At 35.7% G+C, this 12,579-nt stretch overlaps 1 protein-coding gene across 3 annotated transcripts in view; it reads left to right on the top strand.

Moving 5' to 3' along the window:
• Positions 1 to 12,579, top strand: part of SMAD5 (SMAD family member 5) — a 46,056-nt gene that overhangs the window by 14,458 nt on the left and 19,019 nt on the right. For all 3 annotated transcript variants that reach the window (XM_006923097.3, XM_006923096.3, XM_025040576.1), the window contains one exon: positions 5,635 to 6,206. In XM_006923097.3, coding sequence (XP_006923159.1) covers positions 5,804 to 6,206 — 403 coding nt within the window. In that variant the 5' untranslated portion in view covers positions 5,635 to 5,803. The remainder of the gene's footprint in view (positions 1 to 5,634; positions 6,207 to 12,579) is intronic.

Here is a 12,579-nt window from a genome sequence, read left to right as displayed (position 1 = left end):
ATATATAGTGGTTTCCCCAAAGACCTATGTTAATTCTTTAATAGTCAAGTTATTCATTCTCCACTAACAATAGACTTGCTTACTGATTACTGCAAAACTGTTGAATTCATGAAGCTCGGTGTTCTCTTCAATGCAAACCCTCTGCAGGAGCACCATCTATCTGGGCCATATTGCATCACTCCCACAGGTCTTGAAGGCAAAGAGAATTGCAAATCTGATGCTGAGGGTGCTTGCTATACCATGAGCAATAAAGTCCTTTGTAACCCAAGAGTCTCATGTCCTTTGTCAGCATCTGTGAAACAGTAACTAACTTATTTGCTTGTGGAGCAATAAGGTAAAATTAAATTGCTTGTGGAGCAGTAGGGTAAAATTAAATTGCCGTCATTTTAATGTTGCCATCATTTAACTGTGAAGTCTTACAGTTTTTGCAAATTTGCAGTTCACTCATGGTTTATGAGGGAGATACTAATGAATGGAACTAATTTTATAAGTGATCAGTTCACTAGTAAATTTTCAAAAGATTTTCCTTTTAAAGTATATCTTACAATAAAGTGTACAAATCTTATGTGTATACCTCCATGAACTTTTATATATGTGTACATCTATGTCATCACCCAAATCAAGATACAGAAAATTTTTAGCCCACCAGAAGGGTCTCTTTTCTTCTCTTAGTACGTTCTTGTCTCTGATGGCATAGATTAGTTTTGCTTGTTTTGGAACATCATATAGGTGGAATGATACAATGTGTAATCTTTTGTATCTGATTTCTTCATGTTATATCCGTGAGATTCATCCATTTTTTTAGGAATGGAATTACTTGGTCATAGGAATTTATGTTTAGCATTAGTAGAGACAGTCAAACAATTTTCCAAAGTGGTTGGGCTAATTTATATTCCTACTAGCAATGTGTAAGAGTTCCACTTGTTCTGTATTGTCATGAACACTTTTTAGTGTACTTTTCAGTAGATAGGGAGTGATATTTCAGTTTCACTTTTTAAAACCTTCTCTGATAACTAATGATGTTGGACTCATTTTACTATCTGATGTGTCTAATCTTTTACTTAGTGAATATTTGTGATAAATTTTGTTACCTTTCTTTGTAAGTTAAGACCTTGAAATGAGTACTTGGATTTCTTTGCACATACCACTTAACGTAGCTTGGAAAGTTATAAAACAGTTTTAGAAAGAATTCCATTAAATGTGTTTAAAAATTTTAATCATTCCACAGTTAAAGAGTTGAATGTAAGGTTTGTCCCTGCCCCTTTCCCAGTGCTAGTTTTAAGAAAAAACTAATATTAAGTCTTAGGTTTTGGAATCTGATGCTCCTTATTCTTTACAAAGCCAGTCTCTTGAAGTCTTAACTAACGACATTTCCATTCACCAGAGTCATCGGCCTTTTCTTTGTTCACATTCTCTTTAAATTCTCTCTTGTGTTTAATCTTCTATAGTACCATTGTATTTGGTCCTAAGCTCTTTGTTTTAGCAATAGTTTATCAGTAACTCTTTCTCCTTTTTCCTACCAGCGAATGTTCCTACTGTTCAGGGAATATTCAGGGGATATACTTGCTGCTCTTTTCATTCTGTTGAAAACTCATTTTTTTCTTATCGTTTCAGTCTTTGTGCAAAATCTTAGATCTTTTTCTCATCTTTTCCTTGCCAAACCTGTATCTCCAGTCATGACCCTTTCCCTGTAGTTAACCCGTGTCCTTTATTCTGCTAATGTAATTATCATTATCTTAGTCACCTGGGTTTAAAATGTGAAATTACCTTTAATTTCAAGGTATAGTTGATCTTTCATTATGTATTCTTGATATGTGGTTTGGTGCATTTGGGGTCTTCACGAAAGGGGATAGATTTGAGTCTTGGCTCTTCTTTCTCATGTATACACACATGCTGTTTTATTACTTCAACATTTCAATGACTTAGGAATTGTTCCTACTTAGAGTGATACCTGGTTATGGTCATATACTTAGTAAAGGATAGACTGTAGTCCTCTTCTGTTTTCATCATGCTAGTTTTTAAAAATAGTGAATTTTTTGTTATTTAAACACAGAAAAGTAGAGAAAATAACATCTGATGATTTGCCAATTTTACTTCAAATCTAGTTTTAAAAGAAGCATAGCTAAATCTTTTCTAGTCTTCATCCTTTCCTGAGAGGCAACCCAGTCAGTATTGAGTATTCTGAGATTGGTATGTATCATTTCCATACGTATTTTTATTCTCTTCTTATATCCATAGTATATGCATATATTATTTATATCCATAAATACCATTTTTTAAAATTTTATACAGTTGCTCTTACAAAGATGTGTATAGTTTTGCAAATTGCTTTTTTAAAAAAATTCACTTACTACTCAGTCACTCATTTAATAAATAGGCATTGTTCTAGGTCCAGAGGAATATGGTGAATAAGGAAGACAAGGCTACCTGCTTACTAACATTTCAATGAGGGAGACATATAATAAGTAAATAAAATCGATAATGTAATATCAGGTTAGGATAAATGCCATGAAAGAAAATTGAGCAGGATCAGGGGATAGAGAATGATGTAGGAATGGGATGTATACTATTTTAAAGTAAGTGTTCTGGGAAGTCCTTTTTTAGGAGATGGCATTTGAGCAGCTGAGTTAATTGAGTGAATAAGTCATGTTAAGATCTGGGGCGAAGAGAATGCCAGGGGAGGGAACATCAAGTTCAAAGGCCTTGAGGCAGAAATGACCTTGGAGCACTTGAGAAATAGAAAGAAGTCAGGTGTGGTCAAGTGCAGAATTAGGAGATTTATAAGAAGTGAGTTTGGAGGAGAAGCCAAAGGTCAGATCATGTAGGTCCTATAAAGTAATGTTAGGAAATTTGGGTATTAAGTGTAGTAAGACCCACTGGGTGAGTTTTGAACAGAGGAATAACATAGTTTGATATACTTTTAAGATTACTTTTGTACTGGAATTCTGTGCAGTAGAAAAGAATGTGGAAACTTTCTATATTGATATGGGACGATCTTGAAAATACATTATACATTTTTTCTGCTTGGCTTTTTTCTTTTTAGTATACCACTATTTATGTAAAAAAAAGATTGTATTTGTTTGTATTTGTATAAAATTTCTCTGGAAGGATATAAAAGACAAATATAAAAGAGTTTACTCATGAAACGGGGAACTGATAATAGAAAAATGAGAAGGAAACCAACCACTGTAGACTTTTTATACATCCATTAAATAGTTATAAATCATACAGAAAAGTATACATATCTATCCAGCCAGCCAGATTTTCACAAACTGAGCTCTCCCATTTAATCACTAGAGCCAGAAGCAGAACTTTTCCAGGATGGCAGAAACCCTCAGGTTCCCTTCTAGTTAATACTCCTACACTTCCCTTCAAAGGGTAACCACCATCTTGACTTTTAATAGCATTCATTAGTTTCACCTGCTTTTTGTACCGCCACTGTTAACTCCATTCTATTCACCATAATTTATTTTAAATTATCTTTTAATTTTAGCATCATGCAAGTAATACATCATAGATTTTCTTTGTTAAAAGATTAGAACGATACTGAAGTACATAAAACAAATCACACAGGACCCCTGTCTATTGCCTCTCTCCTATTCCACGCCTCTCCCCAGAGGAAGCTGCAGTGAAAAATTTAGAATGTAGCCTTCTAGTCTTGGTTTTGAGTTTACATACGCAAATAACTTCTCCTTTTTCCCCCTTTTCAGTACATAATATGGTTAGTATTTAATGATGATGATAATGTTGATACTAGATTAGTAGTTAACATTTATTAAGTACTTTCTAGTGGTTAACTGTTAATCTAGTGTCTGATCTTTAAGCTCCTCTCCTTCCTCAACATCTCTCTCAGTTGCTCATACATACTCTCTCACATGCATTCTCTACCCAGACAGCCTTCATTATATTCTGCTGTTACTGAATAAGATCTCAGTCAGCCAGGCCTATCTCCTCTCTATTCTAGGAAATGCTCTATTCATGTTTGTCCACATATTTTTTGGTTTATATCTTTTTGTCTTTGAAATTTCCCTTCTCGTCTCAGACAACCAAACCATGCCTCTGCTTTCTGACCCAGATGTCTTTTATCCTATGTCTTTGATGTAGCTACAACTGAGTTCAGCCTTTCTTACAGTTTGTTTGGCATACAACACTTTACAGTCTGTGACCTATTACTGAAAAATGTGCTTTCATTCTCTTGTTATGTATCTGTAGTTTAATATAGCCAGTTTTGCCTGGCAAAAATTATCCTTTGTAGGGTTGGGTATATCCATCGATAAATAAGGAGTATACCTTTACTTCCCTGTACCCCTTTCCCCATGGTTCCAACATAGCAGTCTAGATAGCCACTACTAGTTGATCAGTACCTAGAACTGTGCTGGGCACTTAGTAGGCTCTCAGTAAGTATATGTTTGACTGAATTAGTTGGCTCTGAAGATGAAACCTATTTGGTATGAGATTTTTTTTTTCTTTAAAGCACCATCATGGCTGTTCACAGTATGTGGCATATAACAAGCAATCAGTAATTATCTGTTGAATTTAATTCAGTTTTATTTTACTTTATGTCTGTCTGGGTTTTAACTGAGCACATATATTCTTTTATGGGAAGATATACCCCAGTCCAGAATAGTCCTGATGTTAGAATTTGTCAAAGGCAGAGCTGCAGCATTATTTGGCAGTTTTAGGCACAAGAAAGGAAGCATCTTTTATTACTGACATCCTTTTCCCAAACATTACTCCCACTACTTCACTAGCTGCTCATTGTCTCGAGTTGGCTGTGTAGTCACCACAGGGGACTGTCCTCACTCTTATCAGTGGAATGCCACTGCACATCATTTCCTCTTGTCGTCATCTCCAAGAGCTTCTTAATGGTGCAGAGGTGGTCTGCCCAGAGCAGGTTCATTAACTTAACATGCTTAAAATACCACAGAAGGCAACAGGAATTATAAAATTATAAACTGTGCCTTCTTGAGTTGAACTTTGAATTTATTCTCTTTAAATCTCTTAAGCATTCTTAGTTTTAAAAATAGACACTTCTCATTTTTCTGGCATGATGTGTTAGGATTTATTTGAGATGTTAGTACATTTTATCTGATGACAACCTTTAATAAAACTTATATCAAATATATGACTTGAATAAAACCATGGCTTTTACCCAAACGTTTTAAGTCTGTGAAACATTTTAAAGAGAATAATGACCTTAGGGAAGAGCTAGATTTCTCTTAAGACTTTGGTTCAGATAGGACATATGTTCAAAATTGACATTGCATTTGGCTTGGATTTCAGTGGAGAAAAAGTACTTCAGAATCAAACCTGTTTTTTGGGACTTGACCAAAGTAATTAAAAGTCTAGAGGTTGTGTTTTTGTATGATACATAGGAGGTAGAGCAACCTGTTTTTTCTTTTGGTTAAATTTTGGCATTACCAGTGAATTATTTGTTCATGTTATGAAGAAGGAATTGAGTGGTCACAGGACTTTAGAGAAAATTTTTCTTTCCTAGACTTAGGTTTTGTTGTTTTACCTTGTAATGCATTTCTGCTTTTATTTAAAAATAACATACTTTTAAATTAATTTAGATGTATGTAAACTGCATTCATTTAAATTGGGGATCTTATGCTTTCCCCCTTTTTCTTTCAGGACTTGAACCAATGAAAGAAGCTTATGGCACTTATGAAGAGAAATGTCACTCCTCCCTTTTTAATTGGAACTTCTGTTTAGGACCTGTATATGACTTTTCACCTGTCATCTGTTCTTTCACTAGCCACTGACTTTGAGTTGCAGGAAGGTCTCTGAAGATTTATATCAAATGACGTCAATGGCCAGCTTGTTTTCTTTTACTAGTCCAGCAGTAAAGCGATTGTTGGGCTGGAAGCAAGGTGATGAAGAGGAGAAATGGGCCGAAAAGGCAGTCGATGCTTTGGTGAAAAAGCTAAAAAAGAAAAAGGGTGCCATGGAGGAACTGGAGAAAGCCTTGAGCAGTCCAGGACAGCCGAGCAAGTGTGTCACTATTCCCAGATCTTTAGATGGACGCCTGCAGGTGTCTCACAGAAAAGGCTTACCCCACGTTATATATTGTCGTGTTTGGCGCTGGCCTGATTTGCAGAGTCATCATGAGCTGAAGCCATTGGATATTTGTGAATTTCCTTTTGGATCTAAGCAAAAAGAAGTTTGTATCAACCCATACCACTATAAGAGAGTGGAGAGTCCAGGTAGGTTTTATTTCCTTGGGAAGAATTAGAAAATCTCCTTCCTGATTTTCAATTAAATGGATTTAGTAATTAAAAGGTTCTCTTGGCCTCGTGTTTCATTCTTAAAGATTTAGTGTTGGAAGGAACACTGGATTTTGAACTTAGCTTTTTATGTATAGATGATATAGCTCCTAAGTGGCTTATTCTAAGTCATTGTTCACTGTAAACAGGCATATGTACATGCTGCCATTCCTGTGAAATACCTGTCTCTATTTTATCTAAGGCCTAAGCTCCATTTGTGTACTACATCTCACTTCTTTTTCTCTCTTAAGAACTTTGTTCCTACAGTTATCACTCCTTTCCCTAGCATTATATTTTCCTTCTCTATTAGGCTATTTCTGACAGCATACAAGCCTGTCATAATACTGCCCATCCTAAAGTGAACATTAAAAAAGAATTCCTGTCTTGAATTTTTTTATACCTCCCTACCTGCAATCTTCTATGCTGTTTCCTCTAGTTCTTTTATAGGCGCCTCCATTTTTATTATCTTCACATTACTTTCTTCACATTCTTTCTTGATACCCCTTCCAGTTAGTCTTTCTTCCCTACCATTTGATTTGTCAAGATCACTAGTGACTTCCTTCTGAGAGCTCATCTCAGTCCAGATTTTACTCGCCCTCCCAGCATCACTTGATACAGTTGCACTTCTTCCCTCCCACTCAAAATTTTTCTTTATTGGCTTCTGAAACTACTATCTTACTGGCTGTTTTTGCTTAGTCTGTATATTGCCTTATTGTTTTCATAGAACTCAATTCTTGGAGAATTTCTCTATCTGTATTTTTCTTCTGTGTGCTCTCATGCTGTCACATGTCTTAAAACCACCGATAAGCTCATGCTCACATTTTGAACTTGAGTCAACTTGTCCTTTGAGATTTATACTTCTGTATCCAGTTGCCTACTTCAGGGGCCTCCAACCCCGGGCTGTGGACCAGTACCAGTCCGTGGCCTGTTAGGAACTGAGCCACACAGCAGGAGGTGAGTGGCAGGCCAGGGAGCGCAGCTTCATCTGTATTTGCAGCTGCTCCCCAGCACTAGCATCACCACCTTGACTCCACCTCAGATCATCAGGCCTAGATTCTCATAGGAGCACCATTCCCTAGTGCCAGAAAGGTTGGGGACTGCTGGCCTACTTGATATCTCCACTTGAATGTGTGATAAACATAACAGATTTAATATGTCTAAATAGTACTTTAGATTTTTTTCTCCCACCAAGTTATTGTTTCCCTCCAGTTTTCCCTATTGAAGGGAAATGGCACCAGCATTCGTGTAAGTGCTAACTAGAAGTCATCTTTTGTTCTTCTCTCATAAGTCCTGTGTTTGAGCTATGAGCAAATGCTGTTTGCTGTGCTTTTCAGATTATATCTTGATACTATCATCTCACCATCTCTAATACCACTACTGTAGTACAGAACATCATCATCTTTCACCTGCAGTAGTCTTCTGTTGGTCTCTGCCTCTCCCACCCGAACCCATTCTGTTTTCCACATAGCAGTCAGAGTGACATTTAGAAAATATATATCAAATCATGTCAGTCCCTGCTCAGAACACTTTAAAGGCTCTCTGTCACACTTAGAATAATTTTCTACAAAACCCTACATGACCAAGCAAACTTCCTTTGTTCTTAGACTTGCCATATTCCTGCATCTAGGTTTTTTTTTCCTTGCTGTTTCTTCTACTTAGAGTACTCTCTCCCAGGATCTTTTCATGGCACATTTTCTCCCTCCATTCAGTCCTTGCTAAAATACCCCAGTCATTACTTGATGCTATGTTAGATATTTATTTTGTTTATTGACTGATGTGACCAGGACTTCCTCTGTCTCATTCTATACTGCGTCCCCAGTGCCTAGAATAGTATTACCTGGCACTTAGTAGGTAGTGCTTAGTAAATGTTTTTTGTGTAATGAATGAATTGTATAAGCTGAGATACTAGCAAGGTGCATTAGTTATCTATTGCTGCATAACAGATTACCACAAGCTAAGTGGCTTAACACACATTTATGATCTTGTGTTTCTGTGGGTCAGGAATCCAGGCACGCCTTAATTGGGTCCTTTGTAAGGCCATAATCAAAGTGTTGGTCAAGCCTTGGGTCTCATCCGAAGATCATTTAGGGATGGATCTGTTTTCCAGCTCATGTGATTGTTGACAGAAGTCAGCTCCTTGCAGACTGGCTGTTAGATTCTTGCTAGTTATCGACTGGAGGCCACCTTCGTTTGCTCACCACATGACCTTTTTCACAGGTAGCTCACATTCATGGCAGCTTACTTCAAAACTAGTAAAAGAGAGAGAGTCTTCTTGCTAGAAGTGTATTATATTCTTATGGAATGTCGTCATATACATCCTGTCACCTTTGCCTTATTTGGTTAGAAGTTATACACTCAAAGGGAGGAGGATACGCAAGGATGAATACCCAGAAGTGGGAATGGTGGTGGCCACCTTAGAGTCTGTGTGCCATGCTGGATTTCACATGGAGATACTATAAGCCCAGTATAGTATCTTACCAAAAGGTTGTGAAAATAACATTGGATGTGGAGACTAGTAAAAAGAATAGTAATGGCGCTGTCAGGGAAAGTTCAGTTTAAGAGCTTTAGAGCTGCCAGTTGGTATTTGAGATGATCCCCAATTTTTTACTGAATCTAAGGAGTGCTATAGCCTGAAGAAATTGATGAGCAAAGGAAGATATGAGGATTTAATAGAAAAGCGTAGTCTGAAACGTTCCCAAAGTTGGTATTTGTTAGGAGTTGCTGGAAAGAAAGTCTAGGAATTTAGTATATTCACCTATAGCCAGGGTGTGACTTATAATCAGCCAATAGAAATGTCTTAATTTTTGTATTCCATTTTTCTCAGCTATGATTCATTCTATAGAAAGGACTAGGGCATAGCTCTAGTATGCTTAAGCAGGTTAAGCATCTGTGATACAGGATGAATCACTATAGTACTGGTATTAAAGTAATAGTAATAGTAATGTATTTATGGACTAGGCACTTTTCTAATGCAATAAGGTTATTCCTTCATAGGGTTAGAAAGTGATACTAACATTTTAAAGCCCTTTAAGTTTACTAATAAATTTACAGATAAGGAAACCAAGGCTTAAAAGAGAAAGTAACTTATACAAGATCACATTGCTAATATACAGTGGAGCCAGAAAGTATTACAAAAAAATTAAAAAGATGGAAGAAGCTGAAAAGTGGTAAAGAAAAGAAAAATAGAGGGCCAGCCCAGGTGGTCCGTTGTTTAACAGGCAGTATTGGTTAAGAATGGGTTCTGGAACCAGACTTTCTGGGTTTGAATCCTGATTTTACCAATACTACCAGTGTGACCACAGCCAAGTTACTAAACCATTCTGTGATTTAGTTTTCTCATTTGTAAAAGAGAATAATACTTCATAGTTTTTTAAATGAGAATTAGATGAGTTAATGCATGAAAAGTGCTTAGATTAAAACATAAACTGGCTTAGAATAAGTTTCAAGTTAAATATCATTCTACTATAATAATCTAGAAATAGAGCATAGGGAAGAATGGCAGGAAGAAACTTATCAAAGAAATACTACTAGAACAATTTCCAGAACTGAAAATTGAAAGGGCCCAGTGACTTATTAACCAGAACAAGGGATTAAAAAAGACCCATATGTGAAACTTTAGTATATTACAGATAAAAAGAAGTTTCTCTAAGCTCCCAGAGAAAAAAGGTAGGGTACTGGAAATGAGAGTATTGTATTTATCCGTGCAGTTCTGGATTCTAGAAGAAAAGGAAGCATTGCTCCAAAAATTCAGAGGAAAATAGTTGTCTATTCTGGAATCTGTCTGCAGACAAACAAAAGGGAAAATCTTATATATGCAAGGTCTCAAAATTTATATTCCTTACACCCTTTCTTAGGAAGCTAATTGAGGGTGAGATCCAGGAAATGAGATCTAACAGAAGGGAAGGGAAGACCAAGGACTTGAGATTTGTAGACTTGTGTAGCAACCTGTCTAGATTTTAGCAAAAGTATGGAGGATCCATTTTTATAGAATCAATTTTTTGTTTACTTGTGGCATCTGGAAAATAATATTAATAGAAATTTGACAGATCTGTTGGACTTCTGTAGCTATTAGTGGTACATACTTAAGATTAAACAAATGAAGGAACAGGCAATTAATTGTAATTATGTTCTAATAACTAATAAAAGCACTGTTCATGAAAAAATAGAATTGTAGTATATACTTAGCTCAACAGTGAAAAATATATATATATATGTAATATATAAAATCTGGATATTGATTTAACCAAAAATTTTTCCATCTTTTCATGTTTATTAGTTATTTGGATTTCTTTATGAATTGCCCATTCATATATTTGCTGTTTTTTTCTGCTGTTTATCTTCTTCTTTTTTTAAAATTTTTATTTTTCCATTAGAGTTGGCATTTAATATTAGTTTCAGGTATACAGTATAGTGGTTAGACATTTATATAATTTATGAGTGACCTCCCCGCCCCCCCCGATTAATTTAGTACCCACCTGGCACTACACATAGTTATTACAATATGCTGTATTTCACATCCCCATGACTATTTTGTAACTACCAGTAGGTACTTCTTAATTCCTTTACCTTTTTACCCAGCCCCACAACCCCCGTCCTGTATGGCCATCACCAGTTCATTGCCTATATCTGAGTCTGTTTCCATTTTGTTTGTTTATTTTGTTCTTTAGATTCCACATGTAGGTGAAATAATGGTATTTGCCTTTCTCAGTGACTTATTTCACTTAGCATAATACCCTGTAAGTCCATCCATGTCATTGCAAATGGTAAGATTTCATTTTTTTTTTTAATGGCCGAGTAATATTCCATTGTATATGTGTACCACATCTTCTTTATCCAGTCTATTGATGGGCACTTCGATTGCTTCCATATCTTGCCTATTGTAAATAGCACTGCAGTGAACACAGGAACATACCTTTCCAAGTTAGTGTTTTGGTTTTCTTTGGATAAACACCTAGAAGTGGAATTGCTGGGTCATAAGGTAGTTCTATTTTTAATTTTTTTAGGAACTTCAAAGCTGTCTTCCATAGTGACTGTACTAATTTTTCAATTCCACTGAACGTGCATGAGGCTTCCCTTTTCTCCACATCCTTGCCGACACTCGCTTGTTGATTTATTGATAGCCATTCTGACAGATGTGAGGTGACACCTCATTGTAATCTTAATTTGTATTTCTCTGATGATTAGTGACATTGAGCATCTCTTCATATGTCTATTGGCCATCTGTATATCCTCTTTGGAGAAATGCCTATTCAGGTCCTCTGCCCATTTTTAAATTTAACCAAAAAGTTTTAATGTGACTTTATTGTGGGGAAAGGGGAATGAGAGTAGGATAGAATGATATAAGAAAGGAACTTCATTTATCATAACAACAAGTCTGTAAATAATGTCTTGACAAATCAATAATAGCAGTATGAATTTATCATTTAGCAGTGCACAAAATATTAGGAGAAATGGCTAAGAGTTTAAATTTGTTGTCTCTGAAAGCAGTATGGGAGGAGGCTTAGAAACTGCTATTTTGGTTATACTCTCGTGGCATCTATCTTAAACTGTATTATTTTGGATAAAAAAATTACTAAAAAACGTATAGATAATATAGAAGTGAGAGAGAAGTCAGTGATTTTAGTTCTGCCTTAAAAAAAAGAAATTCTTACCAGATTGAATTTCTAAGTAGTTATTTAAGTCTTGCTAGCCAGCTAAACAGAAATTTTTACTGTCTAATGCCCTCCCTACTCTCCATTGGCAGCTGTCCCATCATTCTGTGAGGGGAACAGCAGTTGGTAATACACAGTACAACAAAACAATTGTAATCAGATGTTAACCAGATAATTACTACACTAGTTCAGTAAAATGAAGAGACCCCCGCCAAAAAAACAAAAACAGTACAAATACTGACTTAAAGATCTTCTGATTCTTCACCTGCTTCTGGGAGGGGAAGTATGACCTAGTTAACTTAAAGACAGATAACTTAAAGACAGATTGATTTTGTTGCTGCTGAACAATGTCAAAGTGATACTTTCAGAAGTGAAATTACATTGACAAATATAAGAAAGTTGTAAAAGACATGAATTGGTACAGTAACAGTTTAAAGAAATCAGGTTTGTTTCTGTTTCTTATAGGGAAAGGTAATCAGATATTTGTATGTGATTGACCACTTGGGTCTTTAGAGAAAGTGAATGTTTGAATAAAGTTTATATTTTAAAAAATATATCTCTTAAAATGTTTAGGCTTTGTTGTATATATTTTCATTATGGTCATGTTTAGAAAACTGATTTTGAATGGAAGACTTCTACATAGTAAATGTTACTATTTTGTG

The sequence above is a fragment of the Pteropus alecto genome, unplaced genomic scaffold, assembly GCF_000325575.1.
Source record: "Pteropus alecto unplaced genomic scaffold, ASM32557v1 scaffold78, whole genome shotgun sequence".
In the NCBI taxonomy this organism is placed as follows: domain Eukaryota; kingdom Metazoa; phylum Chordata; class Mammalia; order Chiroptera; family Pteropodidae; genus Pteropus; species Pteropus alecto.
Note: the sequence above shows the minus strand (reverse complement) of the source record. Positions and strands in the feature narration are given on the sequence as shown.